Raw genomic sequence first — 23993 nt, 5'->3', positions numbered from 1 at the left:
CTCGGCCCCGCTTCCCCTGGGTACGGTGACAGGCTTCGCACGGGGCTCTGCTGGAAGAAGGGCGTCGCTCCCTGACGTCTGTAGTCCCGGCCACTGATGTTAACCTTTGCCTCGTGGCAGCAGATGGCTCATCCGCCTTCTGGAACCAAAGCGCCCCCTCCCGCACGGCCCACGGGCTTTACCTCTCCAAGACGCGCGCGGGCTTCTGGGCCGTGAGTCCACCCCGCCTTCTGGAAGCCCGTTCCTGGGAGGAGGCTGACGCCACACTCCGTGCTGCCTCCACCTCCCATTCCCAGCCTGCGAGAGCCTATCTGTCACCTCCCCGAGGACCGCTAGCAAGCAAGGCCAGAACTATGACAACGGGGGGAGGGTGCCAAGTCAGACGCGGGCTAGCTCTCCAACCCAGACAGGCCAGTGAAAACAGCCACGCGGTAGTCCTATTTATTAACTTTACTGGAATAAATAGAAGCACGCCCATCAGCATCACCCAGTGGTTTACAAAGCCCGTTAGACATCGGTATCTGGGATGCAGATCTTCTATTTCCAACCAATTTTTTCTTTTTAAATGAAAACTCACTTTCAAGGGCAAGATATCACAGCAGGAGAAAATCCTCTCCAAAGAAAAGGCTTAATTGTTTACAGTGATCAAATCTATGAGCTATTTGCCTCACCCGTGGCCGGGGCCCCATGAGAGGTCCCCCTGAGGCTACACATCTGGAGAAGACAGTGGTTCTAAGAGGAGGGAGTCCTAAGCACCAGCATACGGCGAAAAGCAGAGTGCCCAACCTTGGCCATCTCCACGGAGAAAGGGAGCTTTGTGGCAAACGTGCCGTCATCAGTTAGGACAGGCGACGAGACAGACAAGCCGGTTGGTATGAGACGCAGTGTGACCTTTTCCCCTTGGGGCCACCATCTTTCTCTGTGGGATGGAGAGGTGGAGGCAGGAGGAGGAAGTAGGAGGAAATGACAGCTCCGCTTCCAGGCCTGACTCTACCCTTCTCTCAAGCAGACCGCGGGCCTCCACGCCACTAGCGGAAGGTCACGGGTGGCAGCTAACTGCCAAGACACGAGGATGCGCAAGCGACAGGAAGCGCGCCGCGGGGTCCCCGAAGACCACTTCCCTGTCACGCACTCAGGCGTCCCGGCCGCTGGCGTCAGAGTCCGCTGGAGGGTCTCGGGCCAAAGGACGTCTGTGTGTCAAAAGGATGGCTTGCCAGGTAGTCTCGGTACTCCCCGTCGATCAGTTTGGCCGCGTTATTCCTGGCAAACCAGCAGTCCACCTGCTCCTCCCCGTTGTAGATTTTCCGCTGTTTCCAGACCACCGGGACCTGGTGTCCTTTCACCTTCAGGATGGTCTCCGCCGGCTCACCTGCCTTCGGGAACGGAGCGTGGGAGGGCTCCTCTGTGAGTCTGGCGTCCTGGTTCAGGAACTGACCTGGGAGGACACAAAAAACCATCGGGCCCAAGTCAAGCGCGGGCAACCCTGCGGTGAAAGATCTCGTGTCTTTTGGGCCCTGGTGACCAGCCAGTGCATGGGGCTACCGCGGGCAGGGGACGGATGCTCTTGGAGGCGGGTGTCCCTGACTGCCCCCACAGGCTGCGCTCTCCCAGCGGACTCACACCTGTCCGCCTGTTTGCGGGGTACGGACGGGGGAGTCCTAGGTTGGGTTCGCCGTGGGCTCCCCTTCTGGAAGCTGGCTGCTAACACTGGAAAGCTGCCTAATGACTCGTCTAGACAGATAACCACCGTCTCCGCGTGAGCTGGGAGAGAGCACGGGCCGGACAGGGAAGGAGGCTGGGGTCTTCCCTCTCCTCCAGGCCACAGCCCCGCTCCCAGACTGTGTCTTCGGTGGGTGTGGAAAGCCGTCAGTTCGGCCGTTCCTGATCCGCACCCCCAGAATTCTGTGGGTCAAGTGAGGGCACCGCTAAGGCTGCAGGAATCCCGGCCCATGTCTGGGCGAGGCGGCTCCTGCTTGGCAGTCAAGTGGGACAGAAACACGTCCAACTTGAGTGCCAGGAAATCCTGCTTTCTAAACTGGGCCCTGGCGGCAGCTCACCCTTTACTTTTGGGCAAGGGGCCCACATGGGCCTGCACGTCGAAAACAGCCAGAGAGGACTGCCTGCTGCTCGGGGCAGGGTGGGGGACTCACGCCCGGGGCTGGGCTGGGGACTGCCCTTTGACGGCATCTCCTTCCCCAGAGTCAGGAGCCAGACCTCAAGAGGATGATCCCCGAAGTCTTTGCTCACTTTTCCAGAAGGCCCGTGAGAACTAGCGGATGCAGCCCATTCCCATTCTAGAAAGTCACCAGGGAACAAGGCATGGCATTTCATGACTGCATCGCTCAGGCGAGCTAACCGTACTGGCAACAGCAGCCTCACGCTGGGAAGGTGACTTCTGGGCTCTGAGCCAGCGTGAGAGCAGCTGCCTACCTAACAGTCCGTGGCAGTTGCCAGAGAGGCCTTTGCTGCTGGCGATGTAGAAACCCAGGTGGTTTCGCTGGTAGGGGGCCGGCTTTTTGTACAGGTGAATGAGGATGACGAAGGCGATGGTGCTCTGGATGGTGACGGTGACGTTGGCGTTAGCGGACACAGACACCTCCAGCCCCCGACTGCCCGCCACCGCGCTCTGGTTGCAAGGGAGGACCAGCCTCTCCCCACCGTCCAAGATGACTCTGCTGGGTGTGATCTCCAGGTAAGACCTCTCCGGCTTGTTGACGAGGATGGTGATGGTGCGGAAGTAGGTGCGCTGCTTCTTGTGGCCACTTGGGGGCGCCGGGGCCCCAATCAGCTCTCCGTTCACTGTCACACCTGGAAGGCAGAGAGGACAAGGGCAGTGGTTAGGGCACCACCTGACCGGCAGGAAGGGGCCACTTGGTCCTGCTGGATGAGTGAAGGCACGCATACGTGAAGGTGTGAGAGACGCTGTCCCCTTGTTATCAATACGGTGGACCCGGGGAAGCAAGGTGTAGGCTTGCCCTCCCTGGGGCAAGGGGAACGGGGCAGGGAGGAGAAATCCCAGCCTAATCAGAAGCCAGGTATGGCAGCCTCAGGGCTCCAGGATTCTCTGGCTGTTTCCCATCACGGATGCCATGCTGATCACAGAGACGCCAGGAACAGCCCCTAGGAAGGTGGGCGCCTCTGGCAGTGGGGGGAGGGGGTACAGTAAGGCCCCCATCTCCCTGCTGAGCCTGAGTTAGGACAAGTTGAGATTTAGGAGAACGCTAGGAGGAAGCCTTGCAAGAGAACAACGTAGGACAGGAGCCCCGGGACCACACCTTCCATAATTGTGTCACATGTCACCTGGCCTTCAAGAAAGTCATCCCCTTGGAACTGAGAACAGCCACACGGCCATCCCTCGGGCACTGCTACCTGTATGTGGCTTGAGGGCTGTGCGTATACTGACCCCTTTCACCCAGCCCCTCTCCAGACTGCAGGGGATCAGAGCCCTGTCCACCTCCGCGTTCAGTGCACACAGAGCTGGGGGCTTCACGTCTGCACTGCAGAGGAACCATGAGGGCTGGCTTTAGGGCTCCGGCCCTCCCACCACGACGGGATTGGAACGGAGAGACGTGGTAACAGTAACAGATCCTGAATCTCTACAGCCCCCGTGCATTTACAAAACGACTTCGCATCTGTTAAGGAATTTGGCCTTTGCAATAGCCTGGTGAGACTGGCAGAGCAAATACCACGGCCTCCGGGTTACAAGGCTCAAGTCAGAGCAGGGTTTCCACCATTTGTCTTCCTGACTCCAAGCCCCACACAGTCGACTTCCTTTAATGAAGCACCCACAGTCCTCAGTGAGTGTCTGTGATGTGCCCCCTTATCTTTGTGGCCATCCGTCTCAAGAACAGAGGGGGGCAGTACTACCTACATTACCCTTGCCCAGAGGTCACAGAACGTACCAGAGTCCGCGTGATCGGAGACGAGCCTAAGGATGTCCCCTGGCTGCCCATCGATGTTGAAGCAGACGGTGAGCTTGCTCAGGGGGAAATCCACGACAAAATGGGGATCTCCATCCACTGCCAGACCACCAGGCAAAACCAGGAGAGAGCGAGAGAGACAAGACATTTATGGGGTGCCTTCCGTGTGTACACACTCCCTTCTCCTAGCTCACGCACTGTTTATTTCACCTGTCACTGATCTTCAACGTTCAAGTGAGGAAGGTGCCCAGGGGTGAAGCGACACACCAGCGTTACATGGTGTGCCAGGTGCGTCCTTGAACTCGGGTCCCCTACACCCAGACATGATGCTCCTGACACCACACTTCAGCCACTGAAAATCATTTCCTGTCTCCTCTGGCCACCCCAGGCAGGAGACGTGGATGCGAACCCTCCCTCACCGGAGTGCCACGGGGTCAGACATCCACAGTCCCTGTGTGACAGTGGCCACCAGCAAACCCGACCGAGGGCGGTGACCACGAGGGCTTCAGAGACACTGGGGGTTGGGGAGGATGGTCGGCGATGGCCGTGGAAGTCCCGCCTCTGGGACACTTGGACCTCAATGCTCACAGAGTTTTGTCCACAGAGGAGACAACAGCCCGTGGCCCGTCTCTGGTGCTTGTGTGTTCCCCTCATTTTCACCTCTAGTCAGCACGAGCAGCCTTGCCTCTTACTGCACGGACAAAATAATTCCCGACCGTCTATATCAACTCTCTCCCCTCACAAGACTGGAGAGTTAGCTTCTTTCTCATTTTTATGCCAAACACGGCATGTTTCTGAATGCCTTTCTGTGTTCCGTGCACATGCACGTACACAAGCCTGGATATGGTCAATCTTTTCAAGTCACAAGCAAATTAATGTCCTCAGTGCAACTGCTAAAAAAACAAAACCCCTTCCTGTTCCTAGCATGACTCAGAAAGGCCCAGGAAAGAAGCTGGCCGATCTCTCTGGGACGTGCCCCCAGCAACCCATGATAGATAAATACAAGATACTGGTCTTTTGTAGATGAGGGGAAAAAGCAAAAAAAGACACCCACAGGAGACCAAAGTCCTGGTCCATGTTTCTGGTACCCTTTAGGCATGACTCTAACTACATGACAGTTCTTTGAGAGTTTCTTGTGGTCACACCACATCATTTCTACTCAAATCATCCAAATCCTTTCACCGGGAAGGATGCTGCATGTTTCAAAAAGGGGAGGCGATGTCTGGAGCTCATTACTCCACACAGCATCCAAGAGGAAAGTTTCCTCGAATTCCACAAAGCATGTGCATGTTCAGAAGAGTTGTGCTTGCCCCACCAGAGACCGCGTGCGTCCTCTCCACACGGCTATCTCTAGAACGCTCCTGGCACGGCGAGCACATCAGCAGCTAGGCAGTAAGAGACTTACAAAGGCAGGCGTGTACATTTCGAGACTAAAACCCCACCTTTGTGTTGCTGTGCCATCTGGCTGCTTATTATAATCCCAGGAAGCCGGCCAAAGGACATTTTAGGGCATTTCTGTTTGCCTTTCCCTTCTAAAGCCGAAGCTCAACATAATAATAATAAAATAATAATAATAATAATAAACTGCACATCACAGATACTCGTTGCACCGTGAGCTGAAGCACGTATACATCACGTCTCTGAAAAAAGTAACTTTTAAACTCAGTCATGACGCAAATGGGCCTCTGCTGTCCTTCTGTCCTGCTGTCAGCCCTGCCAGGCTCCTTGGGGAAGAAGCCACGGTGTTTCCGGTTTCCGGACCGCCCTGGTTCTCAGGACTGCCTCCTGCCGCTGCCTTTTGCTGAAAGACCGTGGGTCCTGTATTTTAATGCCGCTTAAATATTTGTCTGTACAGTAAGAGGCAAGGCTGGGCATTTTAATGCCAGGGAACTCTGGGCCCTCCATCTGGAAAACACCTCAGCCCTCAAGTGACACACAACCACATTCTTTCCTTTACCTGAGGTTTTGGAGACTTTAATTCTTGGGCTGTATGGTTTCTGGAGAGCAGGTCCTAGAAAGAGGAGAACCCCCACTGTTACCATTAAGGAGGATGAGATGAATGGCAAAGGCAAGAGGTTTGGGGTCAGTAAAATACAGCTTTCAAATGCAGTTGTGCTCATTTAAAAACATCTCCTGTTTAAAGAAGGAGCTTGGCCTCACAATACACAAGCAAAGGGGTACCATGTGAAGACTTGGTTATTTTACTCTTCTATAAATCAGATTGTATTCTCCCGGTCTAGGGTTTCTGCTTGTACAGAAAGGGAAGGTGCCTGTCATATGTAATGAACAGTTATGGAATCTAGGGCCGGGGTAGAGTTGTTTAATGGGTACGGAGTCTCATGTTTGCAAGATGAAAAAAGTTCTGAAAGATGTGTGAATATACTTCATAATACTGAACTGTACACTCAAAAATGGTTAGGATGGTAAATTTTATGTTATTTTTCACAATTTAAAAAATACAAAAATATTTTTTTAAAGACAGCTATAATCCAGATATAGTTATAACCTGAACCTAAATGTCTAGTTCTACATCCCTCGCGGCAGAGGGATCTAACATTTCCAAACCTCTGGCTTTGTACCAAAGACTTTAACATACCGAACCCTTATAATGGCCCTTCAGAGAAATCGTTAGTATCCACGTTTTATAGACCAGGAAACAGAAGGCCAGAGACATTCCGATACCTGCCCCGAGCCACACAGCGGAAACAGCGGAAACAGCTATGCCTACATCCTACCCTTACGCTCGCTCTACCACACCCAGCGACTGCTCAGAGTTTAGAGTGGGAGGAATAAACGAGACAGCAATTGTAGGCTCTGGGTTCCTGTCTGTTCCCTTTCTTTAGGAGATAGGACCTTGGCAGGAATTTAATAAAAATGTCAAAATGTAAAAAACACGCTGTTTCCCACAAGCAGTTATTACTGAGGTTATAAGGCTCTGCTCGAGCGGACGCCTGTGCTCTCCTTTTCCTCTGCTTGTGGCTACTGATTTCCCCCGACGAAACGGCAGGAGACTGGAAAGGATGGTTATTCTGCGTAATAAGCACGAAAAGGATGAAGTCTGTCGAGAACCTGCCACGTCGGTGTTCATAGCCGTGGTCAGAATACTCGTATATGAACAAGTGTTCACGTACAGGTCGGCGTCGGAGAGGAAGCCCTTCTCCCCCTCCAGGAGGCAGGGGGGCGTGGGAAGGAGGCAGGACCCCCTTGGGGGCTGAGTGTTTGCCAGGGGCGCGGCTCATCTCTAGATGCCCCCCGCCCCCCCACCCCCCAGCTTTGGGAACCCGCACTCCCAGCCGGTACAAGGCAGAGCTCTGAGGGACTCACCGAGGCCGGAGGACACTGAAGCGCTGGGCTTTGTTCTTGCCCGGAGCCTCCAGTACTGCCCCCCCTGGGGTCGGCCCGACCCTGACGATTTATCCATAAACTGACTTCCCCGTGGACATTTCTGGGAGGAACGCCCCGTTTCCCACTTTCTTCAGGGCTCCGCCCCTTGCAGCCCCACAGACACGGCAGCGTGGCCCTCCCTCGGGGGACAGCGGCCGGCTGGCGGGGGCCACCCCCCTGCTCACCTGGCTGCGGGGGGCCGCCCCGCAGGCTCTGCATCACGGTCTCGGGGCCCACGGCGGCCTCCGGCGTCTCGGCGGGCGGCGCCGACCTCCGCAGGTTCAAGGCGGTGAGCGGCGTGAGGAAGCGGTAGGCCAGGGCCAGGGCCTGCGCCTGCTGCCTCAGGCGCGCCTTCTCCCGCGCGTCGCGGCTGTGGCGCCAGGAGCTCAGCAGCTCCTTCACGGTCAGGTAGCTCCAGAGCCGCTCCACGTGGTTGGGGTCCCCCGCGCCGTCCCCCGCGCCGCCCGCCACGCCGCCCCCCGCCCTCCGGGGCTCCACGGGCACGTCCGTCTTCAGGATGACGAACTTCCGGCTGTTGCTGGCCGTGACCTCCACGTGCAGCGGACCCGCCTTGCTGTCGGCCAGCTTCCCCGCGATGACGATCTCCGAGCCGTTGAAGTAGTTGGGGAACAGGGTCCTGGTGGCCCGCTCCACCACGGCCGGCGGGTAATCCACGCGGATGTCGGAGAGGAGGGGCGTCCTGATCTCATCGTAGAACCTGGGGCGGAAGGACAGAGGGACAGAGTCAGGGCCCGCGGTGGCTGCAGCAGGACGAGGCCTATCTGCCAGGGACTAGGGTCCCAGAGGCCCCTCACGTCAACACTGCCCAGCAGAGCACTTCTGCCCTGAGACGGCACAGCCGCGGCTTGAACACCGCTGGTGACAGAGAACTCACTACCACACAGGCTCCCCTCCTCCTTTCAGCGGCTCCCAGGAGAAGGGGGAGCCCCTGGGAGTAGATCACACCTTCCTACCTCCAGTTTCTACCCACGGACTCTTCTGCTTCCGGAGCAAGGCTGCATGGAGTCTAATCTACCCTCAATGTTCAGATGCTTGAAAAATGGGCATTTCGATGTCTCAGACACTGCTGCGTGCTCCTTGAAACCTCCGTGTGTCGCCTGGCCCATCCCCGCCCACTCCGCTTCCTGAACTATTCTTCATATGACACGGACTCAAGCATCCCCAGCTGAGCGGCCTCTCGGTAACTTTCCTATGTACATAACTACGTTTCTCAAAGGGCCTCATAAAACACGTTCCTTCGAACCAAACGCAAGTTCCAGGTGCACTTAAGCCCATTATCCTTGAGGAATCTCATCTTGACGCTGAGGTTAGGCTTGTGTGTAACGCCTCATTGGCTCACTTTAGCTTTTCTCCTGGTTGTTCCAAGGTTGCTTTCTGCTGAGTAAGGGGACCATCAAAATCCCCCTCCCAAAGATCCAGACAGCACAGGCTGTGGAAACCAGCTTAGCCCCTTCCTGGCTGTGTGTCTTGGGGCGTGTAATGTAGCCTCTCTGAACTTCGGGTTCCTCCTCTCTAAAGGTGGAATGCTGAAGCAACTGCTCATTCTTCCCTTCTTTCCTGAGTTCTACCCACCCAGCTGTCAACTACATCTCTTAGCCTCTACTCTGGCCAAATATGGCCACATTCTCACCGACAGAGTATGAGTAGAAGTGAGATGTACAACTTCTGCAATGCTTGCCTGGAAAAAAAAAAAAAGGCTTCTTACTCTGGTTTTTCTTTCCCCCTCTTTGGGGCTAGAATTTACAAATGATAGGACCTAATTTCAACCCTGCAGCTAAAGACGACACCTGAGGGGCGCAGAGCTACCAAAGGGAAGGAACAGGAGCCTCTGAGCGACTTCCTGGAGCAGAATCCAGTGTGTCCAGATAATACAGGAGAGGGTCATCTGGTGGCAGCTTCGCTTGGACGCTACTACCCCGCTCCCGGGCTGTGAGTCTTGCCTGAGACAAGAGATGTAGGAAAGCCTGGTGCATCGTGAGTTCTCGCTAGCTGTTGGGTGTCGATGATGGTTTTGGAAATACGACAGGGCAGCTGGTATGTTTCACGGCCATTACTTCTGTTTTTGAGAGCATTATTAAATCTTAATATACAATGCACTACGTTCTCCCTCTTTAAATATAGTTTTGAGTAATTTTGAAAATGTGGGAAGAAAATCTTTCTGTTTAGATCTCTGACCATGGGGCACCTGGGTGGCTCAGTCAGCTAAGCCTCTGCCTTTAGCTCAAGCCATGATCCCAGGGTCCTGGGATGGAGTCCCACCTCGGGCTCCCTGCACAGTGGGGAGCCTGCTTTTCCCTCTCCCTTTCCCCCTGTTCATGCTGTCTCTCTCTCTCTCTTTCAAATAAATAAATAAAATCTTTTAAAAAAAAAAAAGAAAATTTTGACCAAAACGCTGTGGGAGGGGGAACGGTGACAAGCCCCATACCAAGGACCCACCTTTACTGCCCACTTTGGAGACCTCCAGTTAGGTTCATCATTAATGAATATTCCTTGAATATGGCTGCCGGACAGCTGCGAATCTACCCAAACCTCACTTTTCCTTTTAAATAGCTACTGTATCTGCTGTAAAGAAGACCCAAGCTCATCATGTGGAACGGAGAGTCAGCACATGCTCGAATCAGCAGCGAGGTCATACTTGTTTTTGGCAAATGACAGCTGCGGGAAGGCTCCAAATGGAGACAGAAAACCCAAGACCTAGTTTCTTCTCCATCTCAAAACACTAAGAGAATCAGTGGCCAGTGTTACCCAGTACACAAAATGGAGACAACGCCTCTTCTCCTACGTACACCTCAGGGGGAATTAGAGCAAACACTAGACAACATACCAGTAAATTCACTAGAAGTGTCGAGAAGACAGTTACGACCGTAGGAGCTAGCGGACCCCCTAACGTGCAGCAGCGGTCCTGCCAATACTGCACACCGGTTTTCTCATTCAGTTCCGTGGACCGACCACAATCCTCGCTTTACAGATGACGATACTGAGCAAGACTGGCTTCCACTTTGCCTAAAGTCACAAAGCAGGGCCCAGAATCTGAGCCCAATGGACCTGGGTTAAGCATCCCTTAGGACATCTCCCAGTGTAGTGAGTTATGACCCCACAGCCTTCCTCCCCCTCCTAGAGCCCAAGTCCCCCTGTGTGGAGAAGACGGACGTACAGACCCGATGAGCTGTGAGCCCGCGTCGTCCTCCTCAAGGACACGCCGTGTGAGGCCACAGTTCTCCAGCGACAGTTTCTCCAGCAGCATGAAGTCCACGTCGTTCCCGATGCCGATGGTGAAGATGCAGACTTGGCCTCGGGCCGCCTCCTTGGTGTTGTTGAGAATCTTGAGGGTGTGGGTCTCCCCGACGGTGGGTTTCCCATCCGTCAGGAAGACGATGAGGGACACACTGCGGTCTTCGATGTCGTTGTGGGCCACATAGTCGTTGAGCAGCTTGATGCCCCTCTGCAGGGCCCCATTGATGTCTGTGCCTGGGGGACACCACAAGGCACCCGCTCAAGCCCGTGTGCCCGTCTTCTTCACCTGGGCGCATGGGCTTGGCCGTGCGTCACCTGCCACCATCCAAGCACGAGGACGTGAGTGGGGAAAGAAGTCGCCTGCACCTACGGGGGGACACCAGCCTAGCAGACACTTGGCAAGGGTTTGCTAAATGAATGGGAATAGCCCAGAATTATCCCACGGTACGCCCCTTCTCCCGAACGCTCCCCTTCACTTAGACGTCTTCGACACCTTTGCATCAATGGTTCCTACGACTTTTCTGGGAATAGCTTTGCAAAGGGCAGGAAGGTGCAGGTACAGGAATCTGGAGGGAGTGCAAGTCCCAGAGGGAAAGAAAAGGCACTCACTTTAGGTACACACTTACTTTTAGTAAGTTTATAAAGCTGTATACCCATCACCACCATCCATCACCCTGTCCAGAGTGATTTTTAACTAGCCACAAAATGTACCGTGTCTGAGCGAACCAGGTAATTTCTCTCCATTGTTTCACATTCTCCAGAATTTCTGGTTAAAAAAATAAAAATACATGGCTATGTCTGTGCGAACACACTGATAATTCTGAGATGCACACTGAGTTTGAACGTCAGGAAAAGTTACAGCTGAAACAGTACTTAACGTTTCTTGGGGCTCATTAACTTGCCTTTCTGAATGCCCAGCCTAGATGCACGTGACCTCTGGGTGTATGAGCCTGGACAAGAAGGCAGGTCTTCATTTTCCCTTTAAATGAGAACTTGGCTGTGGTGCCAAATGTTTTATTCTACTTTAAGGCCAGGGAAAGCCCAGGGGAAGGGACCGACTTAGCTTTCCTAGTTCCAGACACCAAGGCACAGCAGGGTGTGGCTCACACCTATGCAAAGCCAGGACGTGTCCCAAGCTCTTAAGAACAGGAAAGTGCCCTCCACAGAGAGACGCCCCACAGAGCCGCCAGGCCACCCTGCAGAGGGTACCCCCACCCCCAGTCAACAGAGGACCCAAATGCCCCAGCAAGAGGGACTGCTTGGGTGCAGATGGCCACGTCTCACTCTGAAAGAGGACTGCCCATGTGCCGGCCACTGTTTTAAGCACTTTAGGTATTTTAACTGATTTTATCCTCATCACAGCCCCATTATTGTCTACAATTGAGATGCATAAACTTGGGTACAGACACAGTCAACGGCTCGTAGACGGTGGGGCTGGCTTCAGATCCAGACAGTCCGGCTTCAGAACCTCTGCGCCAACCCTGCCGGTCCGCTTCTCTGAGAGGAACGAACAGACTGACTTTCTGTTCACCTGGAGAGCTTGGGGTGGTGAAACGCGGAGATGAAAATAAAGGAAACTAGTAAGGTTTCTAAGGTGTGGATTCCAAAATGACATAATACACCGCAGCTGTTTCCTAAAGCTTTATCCCCACGCCCTCTGCCAACACACACACACACACACACACACACACCCCGTTACTCACAGTGAGGAGTGCTGTTGAAATGCACTCAGTTCAACAAATACTCATTGAGCACGAGCTATACACGTCAGGACCTGCGCTGGGAACCACGGGCCATACAAAGATGAAGAGTTTCCTCCCTCAAGGACCTGTCTTATCCCTACTTCCTCCCCTATTAGTAAATCCAATCTTCTATCTCTCTCATCACCCAGTAAACCGGTTCCTAGACCACACTGTTGTGGAGACCGGTAGGAAATGCCATGGCAGTCAGAGTTCCATCCAAGCACGATCAAGTTCTAAATGAAGTTCATTTGGGAAATCAGAGCCTCATCGTGGAGAGAAAACAATACACAGACGAAACATGAAAAATGCAGGAAGAAAACTGAATGGGATTTTTCCATGTTCCCTAATAACCAAATTAGAATTGACTGAGACAGCAGCCCCAGGAGACGGCGTCTCTGCAAAGGCCCTTGTAGAAAGGGCGGAGGGAGCCTGGACGCGCTTCCATACATGCTCCAGCGCTGAACACGGGGCCGCTGTACTGGAGATGGAGAGAGCAGCGAGAGGGACCCCCACGTCCTGCGTGGAAGCACGGCTGGGTAACACTCTGTTCTGGTTCTCTCCTCTCCCTGCATCCTACAGGACCTGTTCCGTCCTCCACACTCGTCCCCGAGGCAACATACCCAAGCCAAGGGCACCAAGACTCAGAGCCCAGGACTCGCCCTGTGCGCTGCATCTCCCTGGGCACCTGGGATGCGTGCTCTGCTCGCTGGCGCAGCCCTGCCGAGAGGCAAACGGCTCAGCAGCTCTGTCCCACCCGCTGCCTCCCAAGGTGCCAGCGCCCAAGCTCCCGAAACATGGAAACATCTCTTTGGCTTTGATTCCTCACCCAAGAGCAGCTTCCAAAAACTGCTTCATTGTTCGCATCCGTGAGATAACCCAGGAAAGGCTCCAAAGCCTATCAGGTATTTTCCCCCTAACTTAACCTGACCATCAGTTCAGGGCCTGGAAGACGAGAATTTCCAGACTCGGCGTTCAGAGAAACATAAGCTTCTGGGAAAGCTCTCGCCCTTATCTGCTTTCCTGTGATCAGCTTCAGCTTTCAAATCCTCGCCTCCTGGCAGAAAATTGGCTACTTGCTTACTATCACGTCAAAGGCAACAAGAAAACAAGGTCTCGTATTTACCTCCAGTGGGCGACATGTGGTGAATGTAGACTTTGCCGTCTCTCACGTTGTCGGGGGTCACCGACACCAAATGGTCCTTCCACACTTTGATGCGGTTGGAAAATCCGATGATACTGAAGTGATCCTGGGGTCGCAGGTCATGGAGAATCGTGAACAGGGCGTCCTTGGTCTAAAGCAACACAGGAGTAAAATGGGTCACAGCTGATCACCTCCGTCCTCGCGTCCCCTGGCCTGGAAACTGCGCGCCGGGAACAATGCCGGGGTTAAAATTCAGTGCCTGAGATGTAAAGGGACTTGGAGAAACGTCCAAGGAGCTCTGTCACCTCGCTGGAAGAACACTGGCATGAACATGTTACAATCATGAATGGGATTTTATTTACTTTTAAAGGTTTTATTTATTTGACACAGAGAGAGACAGCTAGAGAGGGAACACAAGCAGGGAGAGTGGGAGAGGGAGAAGCAGACTCCCCGCTGAGCAGGGAGCCTGATGCGGGGCTTGATCCCATGGTCCTGGGATCATAATCATGCTCACCAACTGAGCCCCCCAGGTGCCCCACGAATGGACATTTAACATCTGAGCTGTCACAGGCCACTGCAAGTCGTGCTGTCTCAGGCCTCTACCATCGCAGCATCAACGGAAGGTTCTTTAACTCTGCCTGACGCCCACAGGTCACCTGACAAGCTCCCAGTCACTCTTCAAAACCCAGCTGTTGTGCCCTAGCCTCCATCTGAAACATTTCCTAACTCTTCCAAAGAGAGCTGATCCTCTCCCTTCTAGGCTAGCACGGCCCTCAAAATACTCATGTTATAAAGTGCATCATGACCCAGTCGTGATTATTTGCTTTTTATCTTTGTCCCTGGCTGTACTGTGCGCTCTGGGTCAGCAGCTCCCACGCATCCTCATATGGCCCCGTGCTCGGGAGAGCTCCTGACACTCGGGGCGGGGGGCGCGCAGACGGAAACTCAGTGAACGATGCACGCATTACCTGCTTTACGAATTGTCAGACTAAAGGCACAAATAATAAACAGCCTAAGAATTTAAAAGGGAATGAAAACACGGGCCGGGGGGTTGCTGCAGCCGAAGGAAAAGACCTCACAGGGAAGCAGGAATCGGAGAGTAAAAGGAACTGGACCGCTTGAAAGACGAGGAAGGGCGTTCTGGAAAGCAGCAAAGACAACTGCGTTGAATGAGTAAATGAGAGAGAGAGAGACGGAGGGAAGAGGAGGGATGGTGAGAGGTGTGTGGAATGCCAAATACTTCTCGAACACAGAGGAAGTCCGAGAGACACCTGTCCCCATCCTTGAGAACCATGGAAAGACAGCACTGAGACGGCTGCGTAGGAAGCACAGAAGTGACCGCGAGACCGCGTCCGCGTGAAAGCGCATCAGACAATTACACCAAACAGACGTGGGCAGAGCGCGCTGAGTGCCGACACGCTGTCAGCCAGGAAGCTGGCGGGACTCGCACTCCGCACCCTTCCTTCCACCCGGAGGAGACACAAGCCCGGCCCCACTCCCAGCCCCACAGCCTAGACCTCTGGGAGGCCTGAAGGGCCTCAGGGGCGAGGGGACAGGACAACGGGGAGCAGAGGCCGTCCCTGAGACAGCACCGCTGGGAGCCCAGGTCTGAGGCAGGCGCCTGGAAAGGCTCGCGTGGCTCAGAGCGCGGGGCTGGCAGCCACCACCGGCCGAGGGCTCGGGCCAGGGGAAGCCTGGGGTTTGTTTAGCTGCTGGCATCCTTCGGGATCCTTAAATAGTGTGCTGAGGACCGGGAGAGAGGCTGCCTACTCCTCCGTGGCTATCTTCCTCCCATTGTGATGGATATTCTGCTTTAGGAAGAGTCTGTTCCCGCTTCTCCACCCTCCTCCCCTCAACTCAGCAGCTACAGGTTCCTTGTGACCTTGTAAGGCCGCAGCTGCCACGTATCCTCATATGCACCGAGGGAAGGCAGGCCAGCGGGCTTGCGCGGCTCCGTTTCCAGTTGCATCGGGACCTTTTCGGACAGCCTCCCAGCCCTCATCCCCAGGGGCCTGGGGAGAAGCTGCCGCGGTGGCCTGCAGCCAGCGCCCTCCGTGAACGGCCTGTGGGCTCTTACTCTCTCCTTAGATGGGCCGGCAGCCCTGGGTGCTCCGCATTCTTGGAAGGCGTAAAAGGCAAGCAGAAAGTGAGCGTCCAGACAGGAGAGTGAATGCCAGGGGACTTCAGCTGGTGTTTCTGCACACTATGTTTACACGTTGACGATGAACACCAACCCTGCCAGACTTTCCAAGAGTCCGATCCAGAAAACAGGGTAAGCGCATTCCAGAAAGATCAGAGGAAGCTCAGAAAGGCAGAGACCGTGCAGTCCAGGCCTGTCTGAAGGCCTGAACGACCCTGGAGGCAAAGAGGCGGCACAGGAGAGGGGTCAGTCCAAACCCTTAAGGGCCTGGAGAATGACAACAGAGAAAACCTGTCGAAGCTTCCAGTGCCAGCGGACGGACAGACGAGGATGGTTACCGGTTCTCTCCCAGGCCCTCTCCAACGAACGTCATCTAAAGGGAAAGACCCTGGATGTCCCAGTGAGATGTTCCTTGGCCTTCCTTTCCACCCCCAAAGCTCCACTAACTGCCCTTGCACACTAGGAAGGACCTGCCCGCTTGAGACAGGTAACTCCAAGACACGCCCCCTGGGGTGAGACTGCCCTGAAATTAACTTGTTACAGGGTGACCACCGGACACGTGCAAATGTCCTCCCTGGAGACCTTTTAAAACAGGCATCTACAATGTACGACTGTATACTTGGCATAGAGTTTCTGCGCAGATGAATACCACTGGGGGTTAGGTGTGACTAGTGAGCGTGGCTGGATGTCTGGCATTGCCAAGACACCCTCAGCCTCCAGGTCACCGGAGCACCTCCAGCGTGTCACCACTGTTCATGTTTATTCTCAGGGACAAGGATGGGGCTTTCTTGGGAAGAGAGGTTCGGGGTACGATATCCAACTACCAGGTGGTCCGCCTGCTGGGGAGGAAACAGGGAGTCTTGGAAGAAAAGGGCGATTGGGAAGAGGCAGGAAAACCATGCCCTGTGCAGAGGGAGAGAAGAGGAAGGAGCACAGGGGGCCGTGGCGGAGGAGGAGTGTTCTTAGAGACTGGCCAGCCCCAGAGTCACGCATCTCCTCCGTGGGTGGGGAGCAGTTCCTGGAGGCGCCGGTCCACAGACACGGGCACCCACAAGCTTCCTGGTGATCAGAGAGCATAATCCACAGATACCAGCCTGCATATGGACAGGAACCTTCCAGATGGTGTGTGGACTGAAGAAAGGTGAAAGGTACACAGATACAACTGATAACACAGAAGGATGTATTTCTTACAGTTCAGGTCGTGAGGAAGCCCCTGGCCTGCCCGGTCATTAAAGATGCCTTTTAGTCCTACCTATCCAGAACAGCCAAGAATGGGGCCTGTTCCCTCTTGAAACTATTTTATGGTGACGAATTCCTCTTCTCACGTGCACTCTCCTTAGGTTAGAAGGAGGAAGCATGTCCTTTTAAAACAATGCCTTAGAAGTTCATTCCAGCTCTGCCGTGGGGTTTTCCTCAAGTAAGTCTTTTCATCTCCGTCCTTAAATTGAAGTACCTTCAGGAACAAGGTTGATATAAGTAACTACAAATAAACTCTGTTTCAGATTCTGCATTCATTCAGTGCGGTTGGTTACGGTCCCCGTGTTGCAGTGGATCTTCAAGAAAGAGACGTATATGGTGTCCTCTGATGGTGTCCTCTGATGTGTCCGTTGAAAGGGCAGAGCGGGGTCCCTGCAGCTAACGCATGACCCCCCTTGGCAGTGCCATGACCTGGGAGGGGAGTGTCCAGGAGGCAGCTCTGGCCGTGCACTTTGGGTCCCTGCATTAAACTAGGGCAGGGGATGGAAACTTCCTCTCCGCGTTCCCTACAAAATGGAACCTTAGCAGTTGCAGGCTCTTGGCACAGCCCTCAAGGGGATGAGCATTCCGCTTTGCTAACCCAGGTCGTGAACGACCATCCAACACTTCACAAGCAGGAAAGCGTTGTGTAAAAAGACCCTCAGAGTGAAATGTCAGTGGAACCCATGACAGACCCAGCTGCCTGGCTGCCCTTGGGACCACCTTCATCAGGGTTCCCGATGACGCAGCTTTTCCCAAACATTTCTGTATCTGAAGGAAACCACACTCACGGGAAATAACTCGGACACAAAAGGCCTTTTGTACCACAAAGTCTGGATTCTTGGGCATCATACAAGTGGAGCCATGACATCATAGATGAAATTCAAGTTCAAGGGTAGTAGATATTAGCCATTCTGTGTTCTCAGCAGAATAGCCGTGCTGTTCTCCTAAGCAGTGCTATCACTTGCCACATTCTAAAATGTTTTCCAAGTGCACATTTTCCCTTTCATTTTCCCACATGGTCCTTTTGAATGAACCCAAGAAAAAAAGTGCCCATGATAAACAGCTTTTTAAAAATCCCACAAAGAAACTTAAGCCCTTCTCACATCTGAGCTGGGCCACAAACAAGAATTGTGATCAACAGATACACATCATGAAAACAGCCCTAAGTTTCTGAGAAAGCACACCCAGAGATGGACTATGTCCACTATAAACTCTGCCTACGGGTCAGCCTTCACCCCTCCCTAGGTGGGTACAGGTAATGGGGGAAGGGGGAAGCATATTTATACTGTCCTCCTGTTAGCCCGCATGGGGAAGCCCTTGCTATCTGGGGAGCAATGTGTCCTGGTAGTCATTCTATACAAAGGGACAGACACAAATAAAAATGTGTGTGACTCAGGGGCACCTGTGTGGCTCAGTGGGTTAAGCATCCGACTCTTGGTTTCAGCTAAGGTCATAATCTCGGGGTCGTGGGATCAAGCCCCATGTCAGGCTCCACGCTCAGCAGGGATTCTGCTTGGGAGACTATCCCTCTCCCTCTGCCCCCTATCCTTCTCTCTCTCTCTCAAAAAAAAAAAAAAAAAAAAAAAAAAAGAGAGTCTGGGACTCCATGAAATTTGGCAGCATCTGATCCCTGCAACCTTAAGGGACCTAAGCCCGCAGCAGGATCCCTGATGCGCCGGCCATCCCAGCATCTGTCTGCACACCCCACAGGCTTCCACGCGTGGTGCTGTCCCAAGTCTCCCTGGAGTCAGGGTCATCATGGTCAAGACCACAGCTGCCACAGTTGCCAGTAGAAGCTGCGGTCCACGGGTACCAGTTAGGCTTCGGGGGCGGGGCCATGGTATTTCAAGATCACAGAAAATCCCTAAGAGGCAAGAGAACCTTCTATCTATATACTACAAGTCTTTCCCTGATTCGAAGGAAAGGTTTCTGAAATCTTCCTGTGAATGACCCTAAATCATCAGATTTTTTTTTTAAATCCTAACTTTAGGAGCAAGGCAATAAATTGAGTGAGAAGGACTATTTTCTCTATAAAATATTCATGCCTATATCATTGTTACACTTAAAAAAACAAACAAACAACCTAGCTACAGATTGGTTTCAGAGAGCAAACCGAAACATTAAAAAATTATATTACTCCACTGATTACAGTATAAGGACACCTGAGGAGGTTCTGTGAAGTCACAAAGGAAATCACTGATCACACAATGCCTCTTGTCGCCTCTGCCATACATATTCCCTAAAACCAACCTCATTATATAATTTACATTAAAAATAAAAATTCCAAACTATAATATGAGAAAGAAAATACCAAAAAAAAAGTGTCTCGGTCAGATTTGAGGCAACTTGTTGAAAGAAACCAAAACCCTTTTTCTACTGGCCAATGTGTTCTCTACAAAAAGAGTAGAGACTAGGTTTCCATATAAATGGAAAATTCAGACTAGAAGTCATCACATCTTCTAATGCTTTCCAATAGCAACTCGAAATTTGTAACTTGAAATAGTAACTTGAAATTTCACCAAGTAAAGATTGAAAACGCTATTTCTTTGGTCTCTACATTTTAATGCTCATACTATTATGAAGGGAATATTAAAATTAAGCAAAACTGTAAGGTTCCTGTATTTAAACTGTTATGATTTCATGCTGTAATTTCCTTGACTGCTTGAATTCTAATTTCAAAAGCTTTTTCAGCACAGTACTGTGCTAGGCTATCCTCTGACTCTGTTCTGATACCTAATGACTTATGTGCTTCCCCAATCTGTATAAAAATACAAAGTGGTGGTTATTTCATAGAGAAAAAGCAACTTCTTAGCCTAAATATAGGTGTTACGTCAGGACCAGATCTGAAAGAAAATAACTGTTAAATACTAAATTCTGGCTAAATTCAGCCTTAAGAACAACAACAACAGCAAAAAGGTCTGACTAGGTTCAGATATTAGAATACCCTTTGCAATATAAACATAACCACATTTCACGAGTCTCCGTGTTTGAAAATAACATTAATCTCACTTGAGAAGCAAACTCATGTTAATGCTCTGGCTAATGTTAAGATTCATTACCTAATGTTTTGACTTTTTTTTGACAAATGTATGAAACATTTGCCTAATAATGTCATTTGTGCATTTTTCTAAAAGGCTCTCTGCCAATAACATTAACATCTCTGATTCTTTAGAGATTAAGCACACCCATCGTTCAAGCTTTATGTGTAAACAACTCAAGGTTCAAAACGTTATTTTTTCACTTCTCTTCTTAAGGAAGGTTGATACTCCTCGGGATTTTCTCTCAGTGTTGATCCCACACTTCTCACCCTGGCCAAGGACGCGGCCCTACCTCTTCTATGTGCGGGCTCCCGGCGGCCATCCACAGGGGCAGCTTCCGGTTCTAACAGGAAGTGAATGCGAGGACGCTGACCAAGACATTTTCACCCATGTTCACACAGCTCCTTTGTTACCGGTGTCCTTCATCCACGTTCTGACACACCTACTGACCGACCTGACCGGGTCCTCAGTCCCCCGCGCCTGGTCTAAATTGTTAAGTGTATATTGCCCAACAGCGTGTTTGGATTCTGAAGCCCTGCCTGTTTCATTCTACAGATTTTTTTTTTTTTTTTTTTTGGTGTCTGACTGACTCTTTGCCCTTTGACTCAGTCAACTTTCCCCTACGCGTGAGTTCTCGTGATTCCCGTTTCCCTGGCGTGGGTCCACCCTTCGCCACTCGCTATAAATCTCCGGGGATGTGCCTTGACAAACATTAAGAACATGAGAGAAAGATCGGGGAGGCTGAGAAAAAGCGATGCCCAGTATGAAACAGTGGAACAGCTAACAAGTAAACACGGCGTATCCGCACATGTGGACAGTATCCACAAGAAACTATGTAGAGGAAGTGGAGTCATCCCTCACCAGGCAGCGAGAGCAAAGACATCCCTGTGCCTCCTTCATCGTCCCATACTCTTAAAGACGCCGTGAGACTGGAAAGTGAGATTCTGGTAGCAGGAGGGAAGAGATTCTAAAATTAGGTGAACTTCATTCTTTGGGGTTGATTACTTTTTCTTCTGAATTTTGGTAACACTCAACCCTATTTGTAGAAGGAGGCTGATTCTGGAGAGCTATGTCAGGAGCAGAGAAGACAGGAGTTTTTCTCTGCCCACTGTGCCGCTGGCGGTGCTGTCCTTCAAAGGAAGCAGCTTTAGGCAAGGTTCTCAGGCTCAAGGGCCCACTTCCCAGCAATAGCATATTCACTCCTGCTTCATGACTTTTTTCAGGTTTTTCCTCAACCAAGAATTCACTCCCTCCTTTCCTGTCAAGAAAACTGTCCTAGGGGTGCCTGGGTGCCTCAGTCGGTTAAGCATCTGCCTTTGGTTCAGGTCATGATCCTGGGGTCCTGGGATCAAGCCCTGCATTGGGCTCCCTGCTCAGCAGGAAGTCTGCTTCCCCCACTCTCCCTCCCCCTCACCCCCACTCATGCTCTCTCTCTCTTTCAAATAAAAAAATAAAATCTTAAAAAAAGAAAAGAAAAGAAAACTGGGTCCCATCTTCAAGGACTAGTTCCTATGTCATCTCTGTCATTAATCTTTTGTTGAGTACCTCAAGCTCTTTATCATCCCTAAAATTCTTTCTACTGTCTATGTGATATGTTGGTTTGATGAACGTGTGATTGTTCCATATTTCTCTTTGCCAGCAAAATTCTAATGTTCCTTTCAAAATTTTTTTAAAATTTAAATCCAATTTAATTAACATATAGAGTATTATTAGTTTCAGAGGTAGAGGCCAGTGACACATCACTTGCACAGAACACCCAGTGCTCATTCCATCTCGTGCCCTCCATAATGTCCAGCATCCCACCTACCTCCCCTCCAGCAACCCTAAGTTTGTTTCCTAGAGCTAGGAGTCTCTTAATGGTTTGCCTCCCTGTTTTCTTCTTATTTTCTCTAAGGCCCTTAATTAGAGTGACTTAAATAGGTTTCGCTGGTACACACGTCTCCTCCTGTTTCCATGCTTTGCTCATGCTATCTGTCTCCCTCTGTTTGGCTCCTCTATCCTTTCCCACCCCACCAACTTGACTAACTTCTAAAGACCTTGAAGATTCAACTACACCCCGGCTCTGAGAAGTCCATGATCCCCTTCTCCACTCCTACAAAGAACTGTTTGGCTCTCGCTCTGTGCCATGACCAGACCGTACACACACCTCGACCACAGGGAGCGCTCTGAAAACAACTGTCACATGACTTTGCTTCTCCTCTGGACCCCTCAAAAGAAAAGGTTCTGTCGTATTTATCTTTGTATCCCCTATATCTAGTGCCTCTCCCGCTGCATATGATCAATATTTGTCTCATTCCTTGAGAAGCTGGAGTCTGGAGCCAAAGCCAAGGTGGGATCAGGAGGCAGAGTCGGGAGTCCCGCAGGAGGGAGGGGGCAGCTGTGCTATGGGGCAGGGCAGCGCTGAAGAATTCCACCCAGGTGCCGGTTCCCCAGCCAGCAGGGGGCAGGCAATCCTTGATAAGAGCCCCATATTTCTTATGTCGTTCAATCCACTTGCGTTGAAAGAATTGATCTCCTTGTTACTTGCAGCAAGTTTCCCCTTGCGCCCTCCCCAGCCCTTTACGGAGAAAGTCTGCTGACCTGACTGGAGAGTCTTGAGTACAAAGTTAGGACGCCAGAAAGGAGAAGCCAGGCTTCTAGGACACCAGGACCGTGCTGTCCGATGCTGGCTACGAGGCTGACCACCGGAGCGGATCATGCGGGAGAACTCAGACCTCTAGTGTGTTCACTTTTTCTTTGTAGGAGAGCCACGCGGTGCCTTCATTCAGGGAGCCGCAGAACTTCTTAAATGTGGCCTCATCTGGGTAAATCTTCACTGCCCCAACAAAAAGTTTCTTAAATGGGGTCCTCCGACTTATAATTGTACCATCATTGTGGAGGGGAGAATCTTTTTGAAACAAAAAATCCAAGTTTTCAGTGGTGACCTGAGGGAAAGAATACTGTGCCCTCTGTCCATCATTTGTTTCCTCATATTCTGAGTCAGAGTCAAAAACACATTTTCCCCATTGCCTTCTGTCCCCTGCCCGAAGCCCCAGATCTTTGTTTTGCAATGTATTTCTGACCCACACAACTGCTGATGGCCGTCTCTGGACAAGAGCAGCCCAGTCGGCGAGAATGAATACTACCAACTGAAATGATCTCTAGGCTGCCCGTTAGTCACCTCCGCCGACCAGGGTCAGCGGACGATGGCCTGGGGAACACATCCAGCCTGCTGCCTGTTGTTCCATAAACACGGCTTCTGTGCAGATGGCCTGTGGCTGCCTCTGCGCCACGTGGCACACTTGACGAGTAGGACAGAGACCATCTTGTCTATCCCCATCGAAAAAGTTTCTTGACCTTTGTTCTAGAAAACCAGAAAAGGGGGAGCTAGACATTTTTTTTTTATTATTATTAACTGAAGCCATGCTTTCAGATGTTTACAACAAGGCCTGTAGCCTGAAAAGGTAAGCAGGAGTATCTCAACTTTCATCATCCATCTTTTTTCATTCGAGAGCCATATAGAGCCTACGTCTGACATCCTCCAAATTTCCAAGCCATGACCTCATTCGGCCTTCCTCCGTCTTGCTTTCCTGAGTTCCTTCACTTGTTCAGGGAGCTGTCTTCTCCAGCCAGGTCACTACTCCCCTGACCCCTCTGGGTTCTGCTGGCCTTATCTGGCAGTCTTCCTGGCCATTCAGTGACCCTCAGGCTGCCCTTCCTTTGATCCCCACCACATAAAACAACCTAATGTTTTTCCAACAGCTTCCCTTTCAAACTGTGGCAGATCCACAAGTTCTTGAAGAGGACAGCTGGAATGAAGGTCACGACATCACTGGACCTCACAGTCACCAACGTTGTCCTTCTCTCCACACCTCTGTTGTCTCCATGCCAGCACTCAGGCTGCCCAACCCAATTCATAAAAGGAAAGAAGTCTGCCTCCCCGTCCATGCACACCGTGTGCTCACAGTTAAATAATAAGTCTCTGATGGTTAATTCTATGCATCAGAGCAGAACAGCTCCCTTCAGGAAGGACATCCGCTGGTGGCTGAAGCCTCTTAGCCTCTCAGGGCAGCTGACATCTGTGTGCACTTGCCCCCATCATGTCACTTGAAGGTAGAACCTGTCCTTGAGAGTGGTCTCATTGTAGCATCTACG

The 23993-nt window shown here is 51.9% G+C and overlaps 1 protein-coding gene across 1 annotated transcript in view; it reads right to left on the bottom strand.

The window, feature by feature from the left end:
- Positions 1-416: 416 nt before the first annotated feature.
- ITIH5 (inter-alpha-trypsin inhibitor heavy chain 5) overlaps positions 417-23993 on the bottom strand; it is a gene marked incomplete at its 5' end in the record, with an annotated part of 69930 nt that continues 46353 nt past the window's right edge. The window contains 7 exons of the mRNA XM_080812480.1: positions 417-1435; positions 2431-2808; positions 3903-4019; positions 5878-5931; positions 7490-8022; positions 10484-10793; positions 13425-13593. Of these exons, the coding sequence (XP_080668606.1) occupies positions 1155-1435; positions 2431-2808; positions 3903-4019; positions 5878-5931; positions 7490-8022; positions 10484-10793; positions 13425-13593 (1842 nt within the window). The 3' untranslated portion in view covers positions 417-1154. The remainder of the gene's footprint in view (positions 1436-2430; positions 2809-3902; positions 4020-5877; positions 5932-7489; positions 8023-10483; positions 10794-13424; positions 13594-23993) is intronic.

Source organism: Martes martes (assembly GCF_963455335.1).
Source record: "Martes martes genome assembly, chromosome: 8".
Classification (NCBI taxonomy): Eukaryota; Metazoa; Chordata; class Mammalia; order Carnivora; family Mustelidae; genus Martes; species Martes martes.
The sequence above is the reverse complement of the archived record's forward strand: the minus strand, read 5'-3'. Positions and strand labels throughout refer to the sequence as shown.